The 18,808-nt window shown below is 43.2% G+C and overlaps 1 protein-coding gene across 1 annotated transcript in view; it reads right to left on the bottom strand.

The window, feature by feature from the left end:
- Positions 1–18,735, bottom strand: part of GNPTAB (N-acetylglucosamine-1-phosphate transferase subunits alpha and beta) — an 89,184-nt gene extending 70,449 nt beyond the window's left edge. The window contains exons 1-4 of the mRNA XM_040407648.1: positions 18,508–18,735; positions 2,069–2,154; positions 440–559; positions 281–322 (exon numbers count right to left, since the gene is read on the bottom strand). Coding sequence (XP_040263582.1) covers positions 281–322; positions 440–559; positions 2,069–2,154; positions 18,508–18,636 — 377 coding nt within the window. The 5' untranslated portion in view covers positions 18,637–18,735. The remainder of the gene's footprint in view (positions 1–280; positions 323–439; positions 560–2,068; positions 2,155–18,507) is intronic.
- Between the last annotated feature and the right edge of the window lie 73 nt (positions 18,736–18,808).

Here is an 18,808-nt window from a genome sequence, read left to right on the forward strand (position 1 = left end):
TAGATGGGTGAGCAGTCCTGTGGCATGAGCTCAACAATGAAAGCCTATCCAGCAAACCTCATATTATCAGTACCAATGCTTATGTTATCAAGATGGGGTCATGTGTCAGGTACGGTAGGTTATTGTGGAACACCATGTGGATGAACTGATGTGTATACTGCATTACTGTGTACTCCATCAGGATTTAAAATGCAGTATGTTTAGGTACACATTACTTTAACCATTTAGAGGTTAAATAGATTTCAAAGTGCAAATCACAGTACAAACCGGACATACTTACCCTTTCCTTGTTGGCTCTGTTCTGTTATTTCCAATAAGTTCCCTAAGTAGAAATAAAGTCTACATTAATGCACCAGAATAGACCAGAAGATATTATGAGATCCTAAATGATATATCTATTTAGAAAGTTAAAAAAAACGAGGCTAAAAGACAAACCTACCTCAAAGCCCTTTGCTCTTCTTCCATTTGCTCTCGAACATCCCGTAGCTGCTTTACAAGCTCTGGGTCAGTACCATTAACCCAGGTATACACTACATCAATGGGCATGGGGAGACATAGCCTGTATGAGGGCCACACAAAGGAAGAAGAAAAAAATCGGTCAGAAATTCTGTATCTCTGATAACAGCGCAGCGATCATGGGTGAGCAGAAAAAATGCAGTGCAATCTGCAGGCGGCATGTTATAGAGCAGGAGGAGCTGAGCAATGTGATATATAGTTTTATGGGAAAATATTAATTATGCTTTATACATTAAATCCCTGCTTTTTCTATTGATAGCATTCCCTGATCCATTCCTCTGCATGTGCATACAGAGATTGCCGTCAGTCACTGAGTAGACTCCTAAGAATAGAAAAAGCAGGGACTTAAATACCGTATATAAAACACAAGTATTATATATCAGTCTGCTCAGCTCCTCCAGCTCTCTTGCAGACTGGACTGCATGTTTATGGTGACAGGTTCCTGTTAAAGAAGTTGTCCAGGATTAGAAACAAGTCTGCTTTCTTCCAAAAACAGCTCCACCTCTGACCATGAGTTGTGACTAGCATTGCAGCTCATCTCCATACCGCAGCCAACCTTGGGACAGGTGTGGTGCTGTTTTTGGAATAAAACAGCCTTGTTTTTCAAACCCTGGACAATCTTCTTCCTGGCATTAGCATGAACTCAACAGCTTCAGGAGATACAAGGGTAGCACACTACAGTACATGAGATCTCCATGCAGATATCGACCAGAAAATGGACCAGATGCAGAAAGAGGAGGGAGCATTTTCTCATTTATTTGTGACAATTTTCTACTCCACTGAATGGCCTTGGAGCCCCAGCGTGTGGATGCCTGTGACTACATACTGTATATATATATATATCACGCATGATATGACTAAGGAATCCATGTGTGCCTGAAACACCCAGGCTGTATGGTTGAACTTTGATCGATTTTATTGGAATATCCTAATAAAGCCTGAAAATGTATTTTCTGGATGCTGGAATCCGTTTTTCTTCAGTTAGGGCTCATGCACATTAAAGTGTGCGGCCCGCAAACTCTTGAATGGGAGGCACGATGCGGAAGCCCACAGAAGTACTACGGAGTGCATCCATGGAATTTCGGTCCGTGCCTATTTTTTTGCAGTGCGGACTGAATGTTGCGGATCGAGGACACATTCAAGTGAATGGGTCCGCAAACGGTGGGCATACGGGCAAAGGGTGAACTCTTTGATCCCACATACCCACACATCCTTATCAGTACTCAGGTAAGGGGGGACTGCTCATTGGACTATGCGAATGTATAGTACTAGATTTTGACTAGATGTTATTCCTGTGAACACGCTGCACGTCTGTTAAAATTTGACCATTATAGAAAACTAGGCTTTGGTTGCACTCAGTCAGGGGTTTCAGTAAGGTTTTCATATAGCCAGGTATGGAATCTGAGGCATACTATTCAAATAAAACCGCGGATGCCCTTCATTCACATTCGTCCTGTCTAGATTATGCAAACCCTGTGGCTTACACGTATTTAACCAGTTTCCTGAAGATAATTTTTTCATTTCGCAACTTTAACTGATGTTAGCACATTACCTGTTCTGAAATGACTTCCCACCAATGTTGTCCCGGTAAGTATCGAACAAAACATGATACTGATCTCGACTCCACTCCAGAACCACCTGAAAAAAAAAAAAAGTTGCTCCTGTAAGGTAAAGATTTTGCGTTGGCACCACAATGAATTATGGCAACTGTCCATGCATTATAAGACTCCTGTAGGGTGCGCAAGTGCAGGGTGTTAGACCCACCCCACAGATCAGATATTGATGAGGTAGCCTGAGGATAGGCCATCAATAATAAGTTAAGGAGTGGACAACCACTTTTACGGACAGATACTATGTCTTTCTTTTATTTTACTCCACTCCTGGTTTAGCCTTACAAACATTGATACAAAATAGTGACAAAAATACTGCCATGTGCATGCCCTTCAAGACACTGCCAGTTTTCACCTTCCTGACCAGGACTATCATTTTATGTGGTAATAACTTTGGAATGCTTTTACTTATCAAAGCCATTCTGAGAATATGTGACATCTTGTACTTTATTACAGATACGTTTGGGTCAATATGTCACCCCTATTTTTTTTTAAAAATACAAACTTTACAGAAAATTTGGGAAAGTTTATAAATCAGAATTTTTCTGCTTTTAAGACTAATAGTTATACCTCATAAAATAGGTATTAGTCCACTTTATGTTTGCATCATTTTGTAAATGTCACTTTATTTTTTAGGACATTAGAAGGCTTAGAAATTTAGTAACAATTTGAATTTTTTTTTACAAAACCCAATTTTTTTATGACCAGTTCAGTTATGAAGTGACTTTGAAGGTCTTACATAATAGAAAGCCCCCATAAATGACCCCCTTTTAGAAACCACACTCCTCAAATTATTTTAAACTCTCTTTAGAAACCTGATTAACCCTTTAGGTGTTCTACTGGAATTAAAGCAAAAAAGAAGGGAAATTTAAAAAGTAAATTTTTTGCAGATATTCCATTTTAATTAATTTTTCCTGTAACACCACATGGGTTAACAGCAAAACAAACCACAATATTTATTACCCTAATTCTGCAGTTTACCAAAACATTCTATATGTGATTGTAAACTTCTGTATGGGCACACCGCAGGGTTCGGAAGGAAAGGAGCGCCATATAGTTTTTAGAGGGCAGATTTTGGAATGATTTTCGTTGCACCTGAGGAGACCCTAAGGTACCCCTACAGTGGAACCCCCAAAAAGTGACCCCATTTTGGAAATTACATCCCCAAAGGAATTTTTCAAGTGGTTTAGTGAGCACCAAATCAACCGCTACTATGTATCTATTATATTCTATGAAGCAGTCTGTCTTGGCGGTAGTGGTAACTCGTAGAGGGGCAGGGGAGCTGCTGTTCCCAATAATGGTGGTCAGTACAAGAACATCCCTCTTGTTTTTGCACTTAACCAACAACATGTTCTCGTTACACAGAGCCCTGCTTTCACACTTTGAGTGGTTGCCCAATCGGTGACCTAGGGATGCCCCTCTGTTTATTGCGTACCGTGCCACAAGCTACAGTTCCTCTGGACTTGCTTTAGGGGCTTAAAGAGTAGAGATGGCCTTGCGGTTCACCCGGCGGTCATTTCGCGGCAAACTTTTCTCGTTCGCGGTTCGCCGAAAAAGGCGAACATATGGTGATGTCTGCCGGTGCCATATTCTTTTACATTGTAAAGAACTTTGACCCATGACACATCCATCAGGTGGTACAGACGTTTCAGCACATGGACATAACCCCTACCTTATAAATAAACCTGATCTGGCCGCCATTTTACATTCAGTCTTTTGCCAGTGTAGGGAGAGGTTGCTGTGTGGAGCAGGGACAGACTGTTAGGGACACCAAACGCTAGCTAATAGGGCCGCAAAAGTCCTTTTAACCTCTTACGGACACAGGGCGTACAGGTATGCATGATGTCCGAGTCCTTAGTGTCGAGCCACTGTTAGCGCATCGCCCACCCCACCACTGGGTTAGGGTAGGGTATAAGTGAACGTGAACACCCGCTCCCCCACACACACTAAATAAAGTTTTACACACACACACACACACACACACACACACAAACACACTCCCCTATGGCCTGCTTGTCTCCGATTCCGAGAGCCCCAGTGAGGACGAGGATGAAAAAAAACGGTGTAAAAATTTTCCATTTTAATCCATTTTTTCCGTTAACAAAGCAAGGGTTAAAGAGGACCTTTCACTTGTATAAACTATGTGAACTGAGTATGCTGCCATATAGAGCGGCGCCCGGGGATCTCACTGCACTTACTATTATCCCCGGGCGCCGCTCCGTTCTCCCGTTATAGGCTCCGGTACCTTTGCTGCTTAAGTTATAGTAGGCGGGTCTTCCCTTGTCCTGTGGGCGTCTCCTTCTCCTAGGCTGCAGCGCTGGCCAATCGCGGCGCACAGCTCACAGCCTGGGAGGTTTTTTTCTCCCAGGCTGTGAGCTGTGCGCTGCGATTGGCCAGCGCTACAGCCTAGGAGAAGGAGTTCACATAGTTTATACAAGTGAAAGGTCCTCTTTAACAGTCAAACAAAACTCTATAGTTATTGCCCTGATTCTGTAGTTTACAGAAACACCCCATATGTGGTTGTAAAATGCTGTATGGCCAAACGGCAGGGCGCACAAGGAAAGGAGCGTCATATGGTTTTTGGAAGGCAGATTTTGCTGGATGTTTTTTTTGACACGTTTTTTTTCAGCTCCCCTGATGCACCCCTAGAGTAGAAACTCAATAAAAGTGACCCCCATCTAAGAAACTACACCACTCAAGGTATTCAAAACTGATTTTACTAACTTTGTTAACCCTTTAGGTGTTCCACAAGAGTTATTGGCAAATGGAGATGAAATTTCAGAATTAAAATTTTATGTAACCTTGCCTCACAAAATGTAATATAGAGCAAAAATCATATGTACCCTAAAAATAGTCCCAACAAAACTGCCACCTTATCCCGTATTTTCCAAAATGGGGTCACTTTTTTGGAGTTTCTACTCTAGGGGTTTACGACCACATATGGGGTGTTTCTATAAACTACAGAATCAGGGCAATAAATATTGAGTTTTGTTTGGCTGTTAACCCTTGCTTTGTTACTGGAAAAAATGGATTAAAATGGAAAATTTGCCCAAAAACTGAAATTCTGAAATTTCATCTCCATTTGCCAATAACTCTTGTGAAACACCTAAAGGGTTAACAAAGTTTATAAAATTAGTTTTGAATACCTTGAGGGGTGTAGTTTCTAAAATGGGGTCATTTTTGGGTGGTTTCTATTATGTAAGCCTCATAAAGTGACTTCAGACCTGAACTGGTCCTTAAAAAGTGGGTTTTGGAAAATTTCAAGATTTGCTTCTAAACTTCTAAGCCTTGTAACATCCCCCAAAAATAAAATGCATTCCCAAAATGATCCAAACATGAAGTAGACATATGGGGAATGTAAATTAATAACTAGTTTTAGAGGCATTACTATGTATTATAGAAAAAAAGAAATTGAAACTTGGAAATTTGCTAATTTTTCAAAATTTTGGGTAAATTTGGTATTTTTTTTATAAGAATGCGTTAGCTCAGCTACAGATAGTGACAAACGCTATTGGAACAAATAATTTCTATTGGTGTGAAATACTAGTTGCTCCCCCAAAAAAACAGATTGACGCAGGGGTGTTATATACCAATTATATACTTTCTATATAGTGCAGCATTTGTTTGAGGTTTTGCTGCTGTAAAATTGATATCCAATGACCGTGTAATCTACCTCCAGCCACATACCTACTTGTTCTTTTCTGTATGGTGAATGCCTAATAGTTGGGGCCTTGGAGGAATTCAACACCAGTGACGACCACGTGTGATCGAATTTCAACTATTATCATTAGGGTTTTTTCCAAGAGGGGGGGATTTCATTAGCCATGTTTTTAATACAATTTTATATTTAGTTATTTTAAACATATGTATTTGTACTGGCCTGCAGTAAAATTGATATCCATTGACCGTGTAATCTACCTCCGGCCACATAATCACTTGATCTTTTCTGTCCGGTGAATGCCTAATGTTTGGGGCCTATAGTAAAATTTTTATCCATTGACTGCATAATGTACCTCGAGCCACATAATCAGAATTTCTTTTATGTCAGGTGAATGCCTAATTTTTAAGACCCGTACTCCTGTGGCCTAAAATAAAAAATTTCTAGGCTCCAACAGGGCACATTTCAGAGAATTTCCCTTTAAGACGCATAAAAAGGTCCCCTGATTAAGATACATATTTTTTGTTGGAATTTTTGTCATTGACCCCCTCTAGTATGTCCCTGTCCATGTTGTGGGACTATTTGTACACTTCTACTAAGTATTTGGTGGCTGCAAATATGAGTTGAAGGTTTTTCAGGTTTGCCAGCCATTAAAGTGAATGGGGCCCACCGCGAATTTGCGGTTCGCGAACATTTGATCGCGTTCGTGAACCGTTCCGGCTGATGTTCGTACATCACTATTAAAGAGTGCTATGCTGTGTAATAGTTAGCCACATAGAGGTGGTAACCCTGATCCAGCAGTGGATGCGCTAAGTCCCACACTATTTTCCCCACTTAGTCCTAGAACAGGGGCATTCTAGGGGTTGAATCCCGGTGTCCTTTTCTTCATAAACCCGGAACCTATGGGTTTACCCAGAGGTACTCTCACACAGTTTATAAATTTTAATGCTATACCTTGTCCTCTTGCTGGGCAGGTATTGGCAGAATTTTACCCTGACTTTAAAATGTATAAGTGACTCATCTACACAGACAATTTTTTTTTTTTTTTAGCAAACTTGCTGCTAAAGTGGTCGAAGGCTGGCCTAATTTTAAAAAGACAGTCAAATCTTGGGTTATTTTGGGGTGGGCACTGTGCTTTATCATTGTAATGCAAGTATTTTGAGAATCTGCTAGAATTGATTCTGGACCATGGCCCTACTGTAAATTGGAGTGTGGTACAAAACACCTGTTCTCCAATACTGTCTAAATTCTGGCTTTGTGGGGTCCACATCAGCAATAAATTGCTAAGCATATAATTTAGGCCACCATAAAAGTCCTCAGAGAAAAAGATTTTGAAATCAATTTCTGTATCGCTAACAGTGTCAACCTGGATTTCTAAGCTGCCCACAAACTCTGGAATTTGAGACTGATAATCCTCTGAGGGTCGGGATCTTATGGGATCACTGTAGGGGGCTTCCTCAGCTGCAGTGCAGTCTTGAGGGTCTCTCATCAATAGATGATGAGGAGAAGCAGAGGAATGTGGCATCATCTTCTCTTTTGCTGGCCGTATCTGTACCAGGCAATAATGACGTATGCCTCCTTACCTAAATACATTCTTTGGGATGAACAGGACATTTTTATTGGGGTGTTTGATTCAATACGTGTAAAGTTTGTATTAATTTTTTTTTTATTTACAGGGATGCGTATGTAATGATTCTACACATAAAGGGGCTGTAGAAGAAGAAAAAAAAGTCAACAATTTGTAACAAAAAAAATGTAAAAAAATTAAGAAACATTTAGTAAATAAAAAAAAAGTAGTAAATACAGTAAATATTAAAAAAATACGGCACAGATATGATCAGAAATGTACAGTACTGATCAGCACTCAGTGGTTGCAAGCGATGATTGCATACGTGCAAAAATCAGATCTAACACTACCTGAAACTTAGAGAGATAAAGCTATCTATATAGAATCTCTGTATCTCCACTAACTTTTCACACAAAAAAAAAAACCTGCACGGAAAAGATCTATCTAACCCCTAACTATTATTTCTAAAAAGACTGTGCAAAAAAAAGAGCACAGATGGAAAAAAAAATAAAGAAAATGCTGCTCCAAAACCTGAGATCAAACACAAGTCACAGCATGCAGAGAGCACAGAGCGGCACATAACCTCACAGAATACCATTATCAACTGAAATAGTGGCATGTATTGAGGTTCTGGCTAATCTTTCTGCCACTCTTGTACTGAGATCAGCTGGTACAGCATACCCGCCAATCGCATCGCGTACAGGGGATGACAAACACTGGTGTCCCCTTGAATAACCTTGGGGGGTGATTGGTATTGTCAGTTGCAGCACCAATCACCCTATCAAAGCCCACCAGCAGCCCCCTCACTGGCTTTTAGAGCGAAGCAGATGCAAATGGCTGGTAAATCGCAGAGATCGGAGCTGCAGGGAGGAGGTACAACCTCCCTGGGAACGTAGCTTAAATGGCTGCCAGTCCGGAACAACAGCCATCTTAGCCTGGTCATTGTGCGATCAGACATGGTGACCAGTTTTTCATTGCTTCGCACGCTGGGCGGAAAGTCACGTCCTGCACGGTGCTGGTCGGAAAGGGGTTAAGGATCAGCTGACATACGCATGGCAGCTGCTGCTCATATCGGCGGTGACAACACTATAGGATCTGTCGTACACCAAATATCACGGCACCTGAGTGTCTCCTTTGAATTATAATAGTGTTCCTCAGGGTTCAATTCTATTTTTTTGTATTATTGATTAAAAAAATAGTGCTGCATGCTGCACTATTCTTGCTGTCTAACGGAAATGCATTGCTGGCTCTGGACAGAAACTGTAAAGGCTATGTACATCTTCGTAGGATTATTTTTTTATATATTTAAAAATATTGAGCTGTTCTGTCACAAAGGGTTAACTGGTTTGCTAGCTGTGTGACTGGTACTTTTACTTTCACTTTGTGACCGTCATCTAAATAAACCTTATCTCTAAACTACTAAGAGGTCAGAAACACTTATGTAATCCACCATCTTATCAGTAAGATAAGAACTGAGCTATAATGAATGTTTATAATGCTAGAGAGCAGAGATAGGGAGTCCGTCAGCTCCTGGTCTGACAGAAAAGACAGAAAATCCATAGGCTGCTGGTACAGCATCTCAGCTCTGTACAGAAAAAAGGATGCCATATATTTAATAAAGACCAACTTAAAAAAAAAAATCTTTAGCTCAAAGTGAGTACAATTCAATAATTTAAATTGCCCCCAAAAGGTGTACATAGCCTTTAACAGTGGTCTGAACATAGTCTGAGAAGCAGTAAGTGTCACACTTCTCTCTAGCAGGAGAGTAAAGAGTAAGGGTCGTCCACACAGGGCCCATACACTGTGTCACAGAATTGCAGGCAGAAAATCTATGCTGTTTTATGGCCGCATCACAGCGGATGAGATTTAAATAGGTCTCATCCACACATTGCGTAAAAAAATCTGTGTGGAATCCGTGCAGAAATAGACATGCAGTGCAGAGCTGAAATCCGCAGCATGTCAAGCTATACAGATGCAGTAGAGTCATAACGCGTTAACTAGATGTCATAACTCACCAAGTGTGTTAAAGGGGTTGTCCGGGTTCAGAGCTGAACCCGGACATACCTTTTTTTCACCCAGACAGCCCCCCTGAGGCTAGCATCAGAGCATCTCATGCTCCGATGCGCTCCCGTGCCCTGCGCTAAATTGCACAGGGCACAGGATTTTTTGTTTTCAATAACACACTGCCGGGCGGTAACTTCTGCCCGGCAGTGTGTTCGGTGACGTCACCGGCTCTGAGGGGCGGGCTTTTTACTGGCTAGGGCAGAGCTAAATCCCGCCCATCAGTGCCGGTGACGTCACTGGGCTTCCTGGCAGCCCCATAGAGAGCCCGGTACCTCACCGGAACTCCTAAAAATGCCTTTGCCCTGTGCAATTTAGCGCAGGGCAAAGGAGAGCATCGGAGCATGAACTGCTCCGATGCTCAAGTCAGGGGGCAGCCGGGGTGAAAATGGAGAGATGTCGGGGGTTCAGCACTGAACCCGGACAACCCCTTTAACTCTGCGCATTTGCATAGACTTGCATAAGAAGTAAATCCGCTGCACATTTCTGTAGCAAATTTCATACTTTACCATGCATAGAGTGAAATCCACGACAAACTTGCAGCAATTCCTGCATCCACAGGTAAAAAAGAAAAATTCTACCATTTCAGATTTTTGGCCCAGTAAAACTACTGTTTCAGGAAACAAAAACCAAAAGTGAAACAGTCTTTTTAGGGTGAAGGCCCTCATGACGACATCTGTTTTCTGGTCTTGTTTAGTCCTATGGAATCGTCAGGAAACACTTTCTAAGGCCTCTTGCACACGACCGTATGTATTTTGCGGACCGCAAAAAATACGGTTGACATCCGTGTGAGTTCCGTATTTCGCGGAACGGAAAAGCTGCGCATGCACAGACCTTTAAAAATGCCCAAAAAATGAATACCGGATCTGTTTTTCCGGATGACACCGGAGAAAAGGAGTCGGTATTTCAATGCATTTGTCAGACGGATCCGCATCCGGATCCGTCTGACAAATGCCATCCGTTTGCGTCCGGATTTCCGGATCCGGCAGGCAGTTCCGGCAACGGAACTGCCTGCCGCAAGAGCTCTATTCCTGTAATTTTGCTCACAATTGTGGTATTATGGCGATTCCTTCCAACCATATCAGAACCCTTATGATTGTCAAGCAACTTTTGCCGACGTGGGGTCTGTAGCTTCAAGCACTGACAGTCAAGAAAGGACATAAGACTTTTTATGTGGATTTTTAGATAAACAATAAGCCATTTTTTCTAACACTTCTGGGAGTTCTCCTTTAAATACTGACAAACCACGAGCTTATATCAAACTGAAAAAAAAACTGATTATATCTCTTCTCTAGCAAACTGACATGGTCAAGAAAGCCAAAAGAAAACTGCCATTTGATAAGCTGAGGATGGCAGGAACAACAAAGAATCTACAACAGGGATCAGCAACCTTTGGGACTCCAGCTGAAACTACAACTCCCAGCATGCACACTAACTCCCATAGAAGCAAAAGGAGGAATCTGGGAGTTGTAGCTGCAGAACAGCTGGAGTGCTGGAGGTTTCTGGTGATCTCTGAGTACAGCAGATGAATATACAGGATATACCGCACCTCCATTATTGGTACTGCGTCATCCAAAAACAAAACCGGGAAGCGGCAGAGATGCTCCCGCGTCAGCAGACCCCACTATGTCCCTAGCACATGGCGGTGACAGTTGTAGGGTTCTCACACCGCCAGTAAGGCTTTGATCACACCTGTGGGGTGGCTGCCATTCATAATGCAAGCCATGACACTGTGCCTGATGGTCAATCTGTTGGAGGCAATTTATCACGAGGCAAGTCTTTTAAATGGGGTTTTCCAGGAGTACTATATTGATGACCTATCCTCAGCATAGGTCACAAATATCTGACCTGTGGGGTTCTGACACCGGGCACCCAAACCAAACAGGCTCCGGCCTGTTCACAACATACCAAGCACAGTGCCGTACATTGAATAATGGCAGAGGCCATGTGCCGATTGGCGGGAATGTCGATAGTCGGACCGTTACTCATCTGAAGCTGGTGAGCCATGCTGAAGGTAGGTCATCAGTATTTCACTCCCAGAAAACCCTTTCCCCTACCATATTTTGCATCAAATTTATAAAACATCCTGGGTCATTTATCAAACTGGTGTAAAGTAGACCTGAATTAGTTACCCATAGCAGCCAATCAGATTCCACCTTTCATTTTCCAAAGGAGCTGTCAGAAATGAAAGGTGGAATCTGATTGGATGCTATGGGCAACTAAGCCAATTCTACTTTATACCAGTTTGATAAATTTGGTGTATCTTTAAATATAACACTTTTTACTATAAAGATTACTCTAGTTTTGTACAGCACCCCTCTAACGGAGTATAAATCACGCTTTTTTGCGATATTTTCAAAAAATGGAACTGATAAATGTGGTGTCCACATTTATAGAATAGCTAGCCATGCCCGCTTCACTCACTTTAACACAAATAGTTGCTAAATGCTTGCACAACAATGGCATGTTACAAAATGGGTGGCTCTGTTATGGCAGAATTCTGGTGCAAAGGGAATAATAAACTCCCCTGTTGACTTTTCATTGACTGTCAGTGTTCCTGACCTTTAGGGCTCATGCACACGAACATACTTTCCTTCCATGTTTCCTTCCGTTTTTTTTGCAGACCGTATGCGGAACCATTCATTTCAATGGGTCCACAAAAAAAACGGAAGTTACTCCGTGTGCATTCCGCATAAAGATAGAACATGTCTGTTCTATCAGGGGCCAGCTGTTCTGCAAAATACGGAATGCACACGGACGTCATCCGTTTTTTGCAGACTGCAAAATACATACGGTTGTTTTCATGAGCCCTTAGGCTAAATGCACACGATCAGGATTGCGTGCGGATTTTCTGCGCGGAAAATCCGCACTGTAGGTCATGTACATTTTATTCTATGAGAATTTGAAATTCTCAGTACACACGATGCAGATTTTTTCTGCGCGGATTTTGACCTGCGGTCCAGGTTTATTTTTCCTGACTGGATTTTCTTCATTCACTTAGTAAAATCCGCATGCGGAAAATCCGCACTGAAACCGCACCAAATCCGCACGCAAATCTGCACCAATTGATGCGGATTGACCGCACAGATTTGCCTGCGAACACCTGCAGATTTCAGTGCGGATGCTCTGCACATGAATCCTGAACGTGTGCATGTAGCCTTAGGGTACCTGCACACCATGCGGATTACGTCTGTTTTTCCAAGCGGATTGTCGTTCAGAAAAAACGGTGTAAGGCTGAGTTCACACGGGCGTTGCGGGAAAAGGTGCGGGTGCTTTGCGGGAACATGCACGATTTTTCAGCGCGAGTGCAAAACATTGTAATGCGTTTTCCACTCGCGTGAGAAAAATCGCGCATGTTTGGTACCCAAACCCGAACTTCACAGAAGTTCGGGCTTGGGATCGGTGTTCTGTAGATTGTATTATTTTCCCTTATAACATGGTTCTGAATACAGAATGCATAGTAAAATAGGGCTGGAGGGGTTAAAAAAAATAATAATAATAATTAAACACACCTTAGTCCACTTGATCGCGCAGCCGGCATCTCTTCTGTCTCCTTCTTTGCTGATTGCAGGAAAAGGACCTGTGGTGACGTCACTCCGGTCATCACATGGTCCATCACATGATCCATCACCATGGTAAAAGATCATGTGATGGATCATGTGATGACAGGAGTGACGTCACCACAGGTCCTTTTCCTGCAATCAGCAAAGAAGGAAACAGAAGAGATGCCGGTTGCGCGATCAAGTGGACTAAGGTGAGTTTATTTTTTTATTTTTTAACCCCTCCAGCCCTGTTTTACTATGCATTCTGTATTCAGAATGCTATTATTTTCCCTTATAACCATGTTATAAGGGAAAATAATAATGATCGGGTCTCCATCCCGATCGTCTCCTAGCAACCGTGTGTGAAAATCGCACCGCATCCGCACTTGCTTGCGGATGCTTGCGATTTTCACGCAGCCCAATTCACTTCTATGGGGCCTGCGTTGCATGGAAAACGCACAATATATAGCATGCTGCGATTTTCACGCAACGCACATGTGATGCGTGAAAATCACAGCTCATGTGCACAGCCCCATAGAAATGAATGGGTCCGGATTCAGTGCGGGTGCAATGCGTTCACCTCCCGCATTGCGCCCGCGCGGAATACTCGCCCGTGTGAAAGGTGCCTAACACAGTGTCAACAAAGTGAATGAGATTAGCCAGATCTCATGTATACGTTGTGTACAGAAATTGACCTGTTGTGTGAATTTTCAAATCTGCAGCATGTCAGCTTTTTGAAATGGACAGCAGCTCTGAACTGTTGCAGATTTTTGTGTAGGCGCATGGACAGCAGTGCAGGGGAAATCAAGGCTACTGCAGAAAGCACTTGTCTTGATAAATCTCCCCCCCAAAAATGCTAATAAGGCTACATGTACATGACCGTATGTGTTTTGCGGTCCGCAAAAAAAAAAAAATAATAATAACTTCCGTATGCGGATCCATTGTAACAATGCCTAAAACGGACAAGAATAGGACATGTTCTATTTTTTTGTGGGGCTACGAAACGGACATACTGATGCGGATAGCACACTGTATACTGTTCGCATTTTTTGCGGACCCATTGAAATGAATAGGTTCGCATCCTATCCGCAAAAAAAAAAAAAAACGGACACGGAAACAAACAACGTTCATGTGCATGTAGCCTAAAAATTTGATATAGTGTGGATTTTCTGCATGCAAATCCGCTATATCTGCAGGTACACTTAGGCTGCCCGTACACAAGTGCAGGTGAACACACATAAGATCCCAATTCACTTTGCTGGTACTGTACTGTGCTGCGGTTTTTCCACACGGAAATCGGCATAGAAAAACCGCACGTGTTCAGCAACTTGAGTAGGTGGCCTTAAACAGCAATCACAGTACTGCAAGTTGCAGTATTCCTGCCCTCCAAAGGGACAGGACTGTAGAGGAGGGCTCCAAATCCTACAGCCTCACAAATAACCGCTCATACAACATGTCTCACTTTTCAACGCTACATTGCTGCAAATTTAAAAATCTTAGGTAAAATACAATTTGGCATTTCCTCTTATGATGAATTGTGCCATCCGATGGTACCACAGTGATTAAGGGCCGATTCACAAGACCGGGATCTGCCCGGGAAACAAGGTCCGTGTGTCGGCCTCATCTCGCTGAACTGACTGCACTACTACACTGATTTATGATGCAGATGTGGGAGAGGCTCGTCCCCGTCGCCTGATGTTTTGATCCGCGAGACAGGGAGATGCAGCAGCAGTCATTCAGAGATTCGGAGCAACGCGGGTGCTGGGGAGCAGGTAAGTATAATGTATACGAGGGGCCCGGGCATTGGGGGGGGGGGGGTCATTATAGGGGTTGGATAACCCCTTTGCTACCAGCGAGGTCTGGAATGTATTGTATAACACTGACAGTATTATGGTCAGGCAGGGTGCTGCGCTGCGAGTCCGGAGCGTGACACCCGCTCGTCTGAAAGAGGCTTTAAAGTGAAGAAAGAACTTGGTTATTAGTGAATGATTCTGGTGTGCTGTGATCTTGTTAGGCCTCATTCACACATACGTGGACCACGGTCCGTGAAAACCCGTCCTGCTGAGTGCACAAGGTCATTGGTTGCTATGACGCTGTGCGATTCGTGCCACCGACGCTGTACAGTAATACACTCGTATAGATCATGTCCTATTCTTGCCCATATCAAAGACAAGGTAGGACTGATCTATTGTGGGCCTCACATGGCCAGTATCTGCGTTTTGCAGATCCGTGATTTGCGGACCGCAAAACACGGTACGGCCATGTGCATGAGGCCTAAAACATATCTTTTCTGATTAGGACTAGCCATGAGACCATGGATTCTTAGGCCTCTTTCAGATGAGTGAGTTTTCCATCCGGATGCGAGTTGTGAATGGACTGCATCCAGACTGAACCCTGATCCATTCATTGCAATGGATCTGTGCACATGAGCGTTCAGGAAAAATCACAGCATGTTCTATATTGTGTGTTTTTCACTAAGCCCTGGCTCCATAAAAGTGAATGGAGCTTGTGGGGAAAACAGAAGCCATCCAGATGCAATACATTTAAGGCCTCATGCACACGACGTATGTATTTTGCGGTCCGCACAAAATACGGATGATGTCCATGTGCATTCCGTATTTTTCGGAACGGAACAGCTGGCCCCTAATAGAACAGTCCTATCCTTGTCCGTAATGCAGACAATAATAGGACAAGTTCTATTTTTTTTGCGGAACGGACATACGGAAACTGAATGCATACAGGGTACCTTCCGTTTTTTTGCTGACCCATTGAAATGAATGGTTCCGTATACGGTTTGCAAGAAAACAGACACGGAAAGAAAATACGTTTGTGTGCATGAGCCCTAACACTGATGATTGCTAGGTGATGTAGATTAGTATTCTTTAGTTTTTCCCTCATGCGTATTAAAAATGCTTGCAATAAGGATGGAAAAATCCGCACACACTGAACGCAACCTCAGAAAAAACGGCCTGAACTTGCTTGCAAAGCCATGAGTTTTTCCCTGAACAGATCCTGACACAATCCTTATCACTCGTGGGAAAGAGACCTTAGTGACAGATTAATGCGTTCTGTAATACAGGGTGGAAATGTATGGTCGCTTGACTATTGTAGATTTGTCAGTTTCTCTATTTTCTGGCGAACATTTGTAATGACCATGAGATCAGAGGATGAGGATCAAAGGTTAGAGTATAGCAGATATTCAGGTTCACACGTGTTAGAAAACTTTTAGCCAATTAACTATCATGAAGTATAATAAGGCATATGTCTTCCTTATGCGTTTACTGAGGTTTGAAGGTTGGCAGAAAATAAGAGCTTTTAACTAATCAAGAACTGCTTAGTGTACAGGAGGTGTGACTTTACTGACGTATGGTGATGTTCTGATGTGGTCATGTGAATGAATATTAATGTGACAACGATGTCTATGGACTGCGGTAAGAATGCAACAAACTTAAAGAGGACCTGTCACCACTCCTCAAATGCCTGTTTTAATAGTTTTATGCATTCCCCGTATAATCACAATTCTGGAGCATCTATTCTTATGTCTGTATGTTGTGCCATTCCTTTATTATTTCTACTAGAAGTTATGAATGAATTGCTAGCAGTCTGCAGTAAGGGTACAGAGGGGAGGTAACCAGTTGGGGGTGTGTACCTGCACAGACTGACTCTATCCAATCAGTGCTGCCATTTTCAGTCTGTGCAGGTACACACCCCCAACTGGTTACCGCCCCTCTGTACCCTTACTGCAGACTGCTAGCAATTCATTCATAACTTCTAGTAGAAATAATAAAGGAATGGCACAACATAGAGCCATAAGAATAGATGCTCCAGAATTGTTATTACATGGGGAATGCATAAAGCTATTAAAATAGGCATGTCAGAAGAGGGGACAGGTCCTCTTTATAGGGGCTGTCCACTTTCTGGTTATTGTTGACTAATGTGTCTGTAAGATGATTATTTGGCACTTACTAATAAAGTGTCTGCTGAAACTCTGTGCCATTTTCTATATTTCCAATGAGAGTCCCCAGACCCAGGCCTCCACCTGTATAAACAGAAAGGCACCCAGCCTTATAGAAACGCTGTTTCTGTCATTCTTAGATAACTGGTTGAAAGTTACGGAAACTGTGCAGATCGCTGTGCTGCATTTTTTCCATAATTCCCGTTCACCACATTCTGGTAGTGGCCAGGATGTCATTGGAGGACCCCTGTTCTAGAAATACATGGGGGTACCAGAGGTGGGACCAGCATCCATCAGGCATTGGTGGCATATCCTGTGGGTATGTCATAAATGATATGGAGATAAATCAGCTGTTACCAAAAAGCTAATTTAACTTGTAAATTTGGAAGAAAATGGGGGTCATTTACTAACATCACTATGGCGGTTTTTGGCGTAAAAAACAAAACAAAAACATAAGATCCTGTGTCAGGGACCAGGCCATCAGCCCAGCAAATTCACTAACATTTACGCCTGGAAACAGGTATAAATGATGTCTGAAATCTTCTTCAGTCAGGGACTGCCAGAAGATGTGCCTCACCATACATTAGGTGCATCCTCGGCAGCACAGGGACCATCAAGGACCGGCATAAAACACTGATCTTTGATAAATGACCCTCAATGTATTTTTAATTCAATAGGGAGTAGGCCAAGATGTCTCCAATGGGAACAAAGAATTGGACATGTAATCCAACACGCCGAATCCCTCTACCGACCCCCCCACACATCCATCATTGGGGCACAGTTGTTAGGCCTCCATAGACATGCGACTGCCGATTAATCCCCTTAGTATTAGTTTTGTAACCAACCTTTCTCTCACGTGTATAGCCTTTTTATTTGCGGCTACTAGGTGGCAATGCCCCCGTCTGTATAATATTCCCACAGAAGGTAGTCCTTCTCCCTAAAACTGTGCCCAAAACAGCAGAAGCTGCGTAGCCACACGGCGGCATATAGTCACACTATAGTAGTGAATGTGTCACATGACAGCCAGCAGGCACAGCTCATTCACTACCATCTGATGCCACATTTGCTATCCTAATGTCACGCGCCCACAAGTCACCATGTAACCCTTGGCACTCCATTCGTTGTGACACATCCCACAGAGGTGAATGGAGAATTCTGGGAGTTGTAGTGTCACAACAGCTGGAGTTTCTCTAGCTCTAAAGGTTCATGTAGAGTGACGTTTTGTGGTCCGCAAATCGCGGATCCTGGCCAAGTGCATGGCGCCATTTTTAATTTTTTTTACTCCTTCCATGTCCTATAATTCTCTGCAAAACAGACAAGAATAGGACATGTTCTTTTTTTTTAACTGGACCGAAAAGTCCAGCAAGTGTCCATATGGCACATTCTCACAGTGACCCAGGACAGCACGGTCCTTGGAGGTCATTCGCCCAGCAGAACCAGCTACAGTCAGGAAGGACTTGCTATTAGAATGGCTGAGGTCCATCTGATTGCAATGAATGACTTGAGAGGTCTGTAGGCTCCATCCCATACTCACACACACACACACACACACAGACTATCATACACACAGCTGGCATAGGGAGGAAAGGGTTACCCACCTCTCCAAACTGCAGAGCCGAGACGATCATCAGCACCATGCCCCCGAAGCAGAGATAGAGCCCATACCTGTGGGACAGGCAGGTATAGGTCTGCCTCTGCAGGAGTTTCAGCAGGGAGTTGAGCAGCATGGCAGGATGGGCAGCATCCCTCAGCCACCCTCACCAGTTCCCTGCCACCAAGTCACGTGTAGCACAGCCAGCCGCTGTCACTAAGTCCCGGAACCAGACCTGAGCAGGCGAGCGCCGATACTGCGCACTCTCACACAATAGAGCAGCGCGAGCACGTCGGTGTTTGATTGTG

This window comes from Bufo bufo, chromosome 1 (assembly GCF_905171765.1).
Source record: "Bufo bufo chromosome 1, aBufBuf1.1, whole genome shotgun sequence".
Taxonomy (NCBI): domain Eukaryota; kingdom Metazoa; phylum Chordata; class Amphibia; order Anura; family Bufonidae; genus Bufo; species Bufo bufo.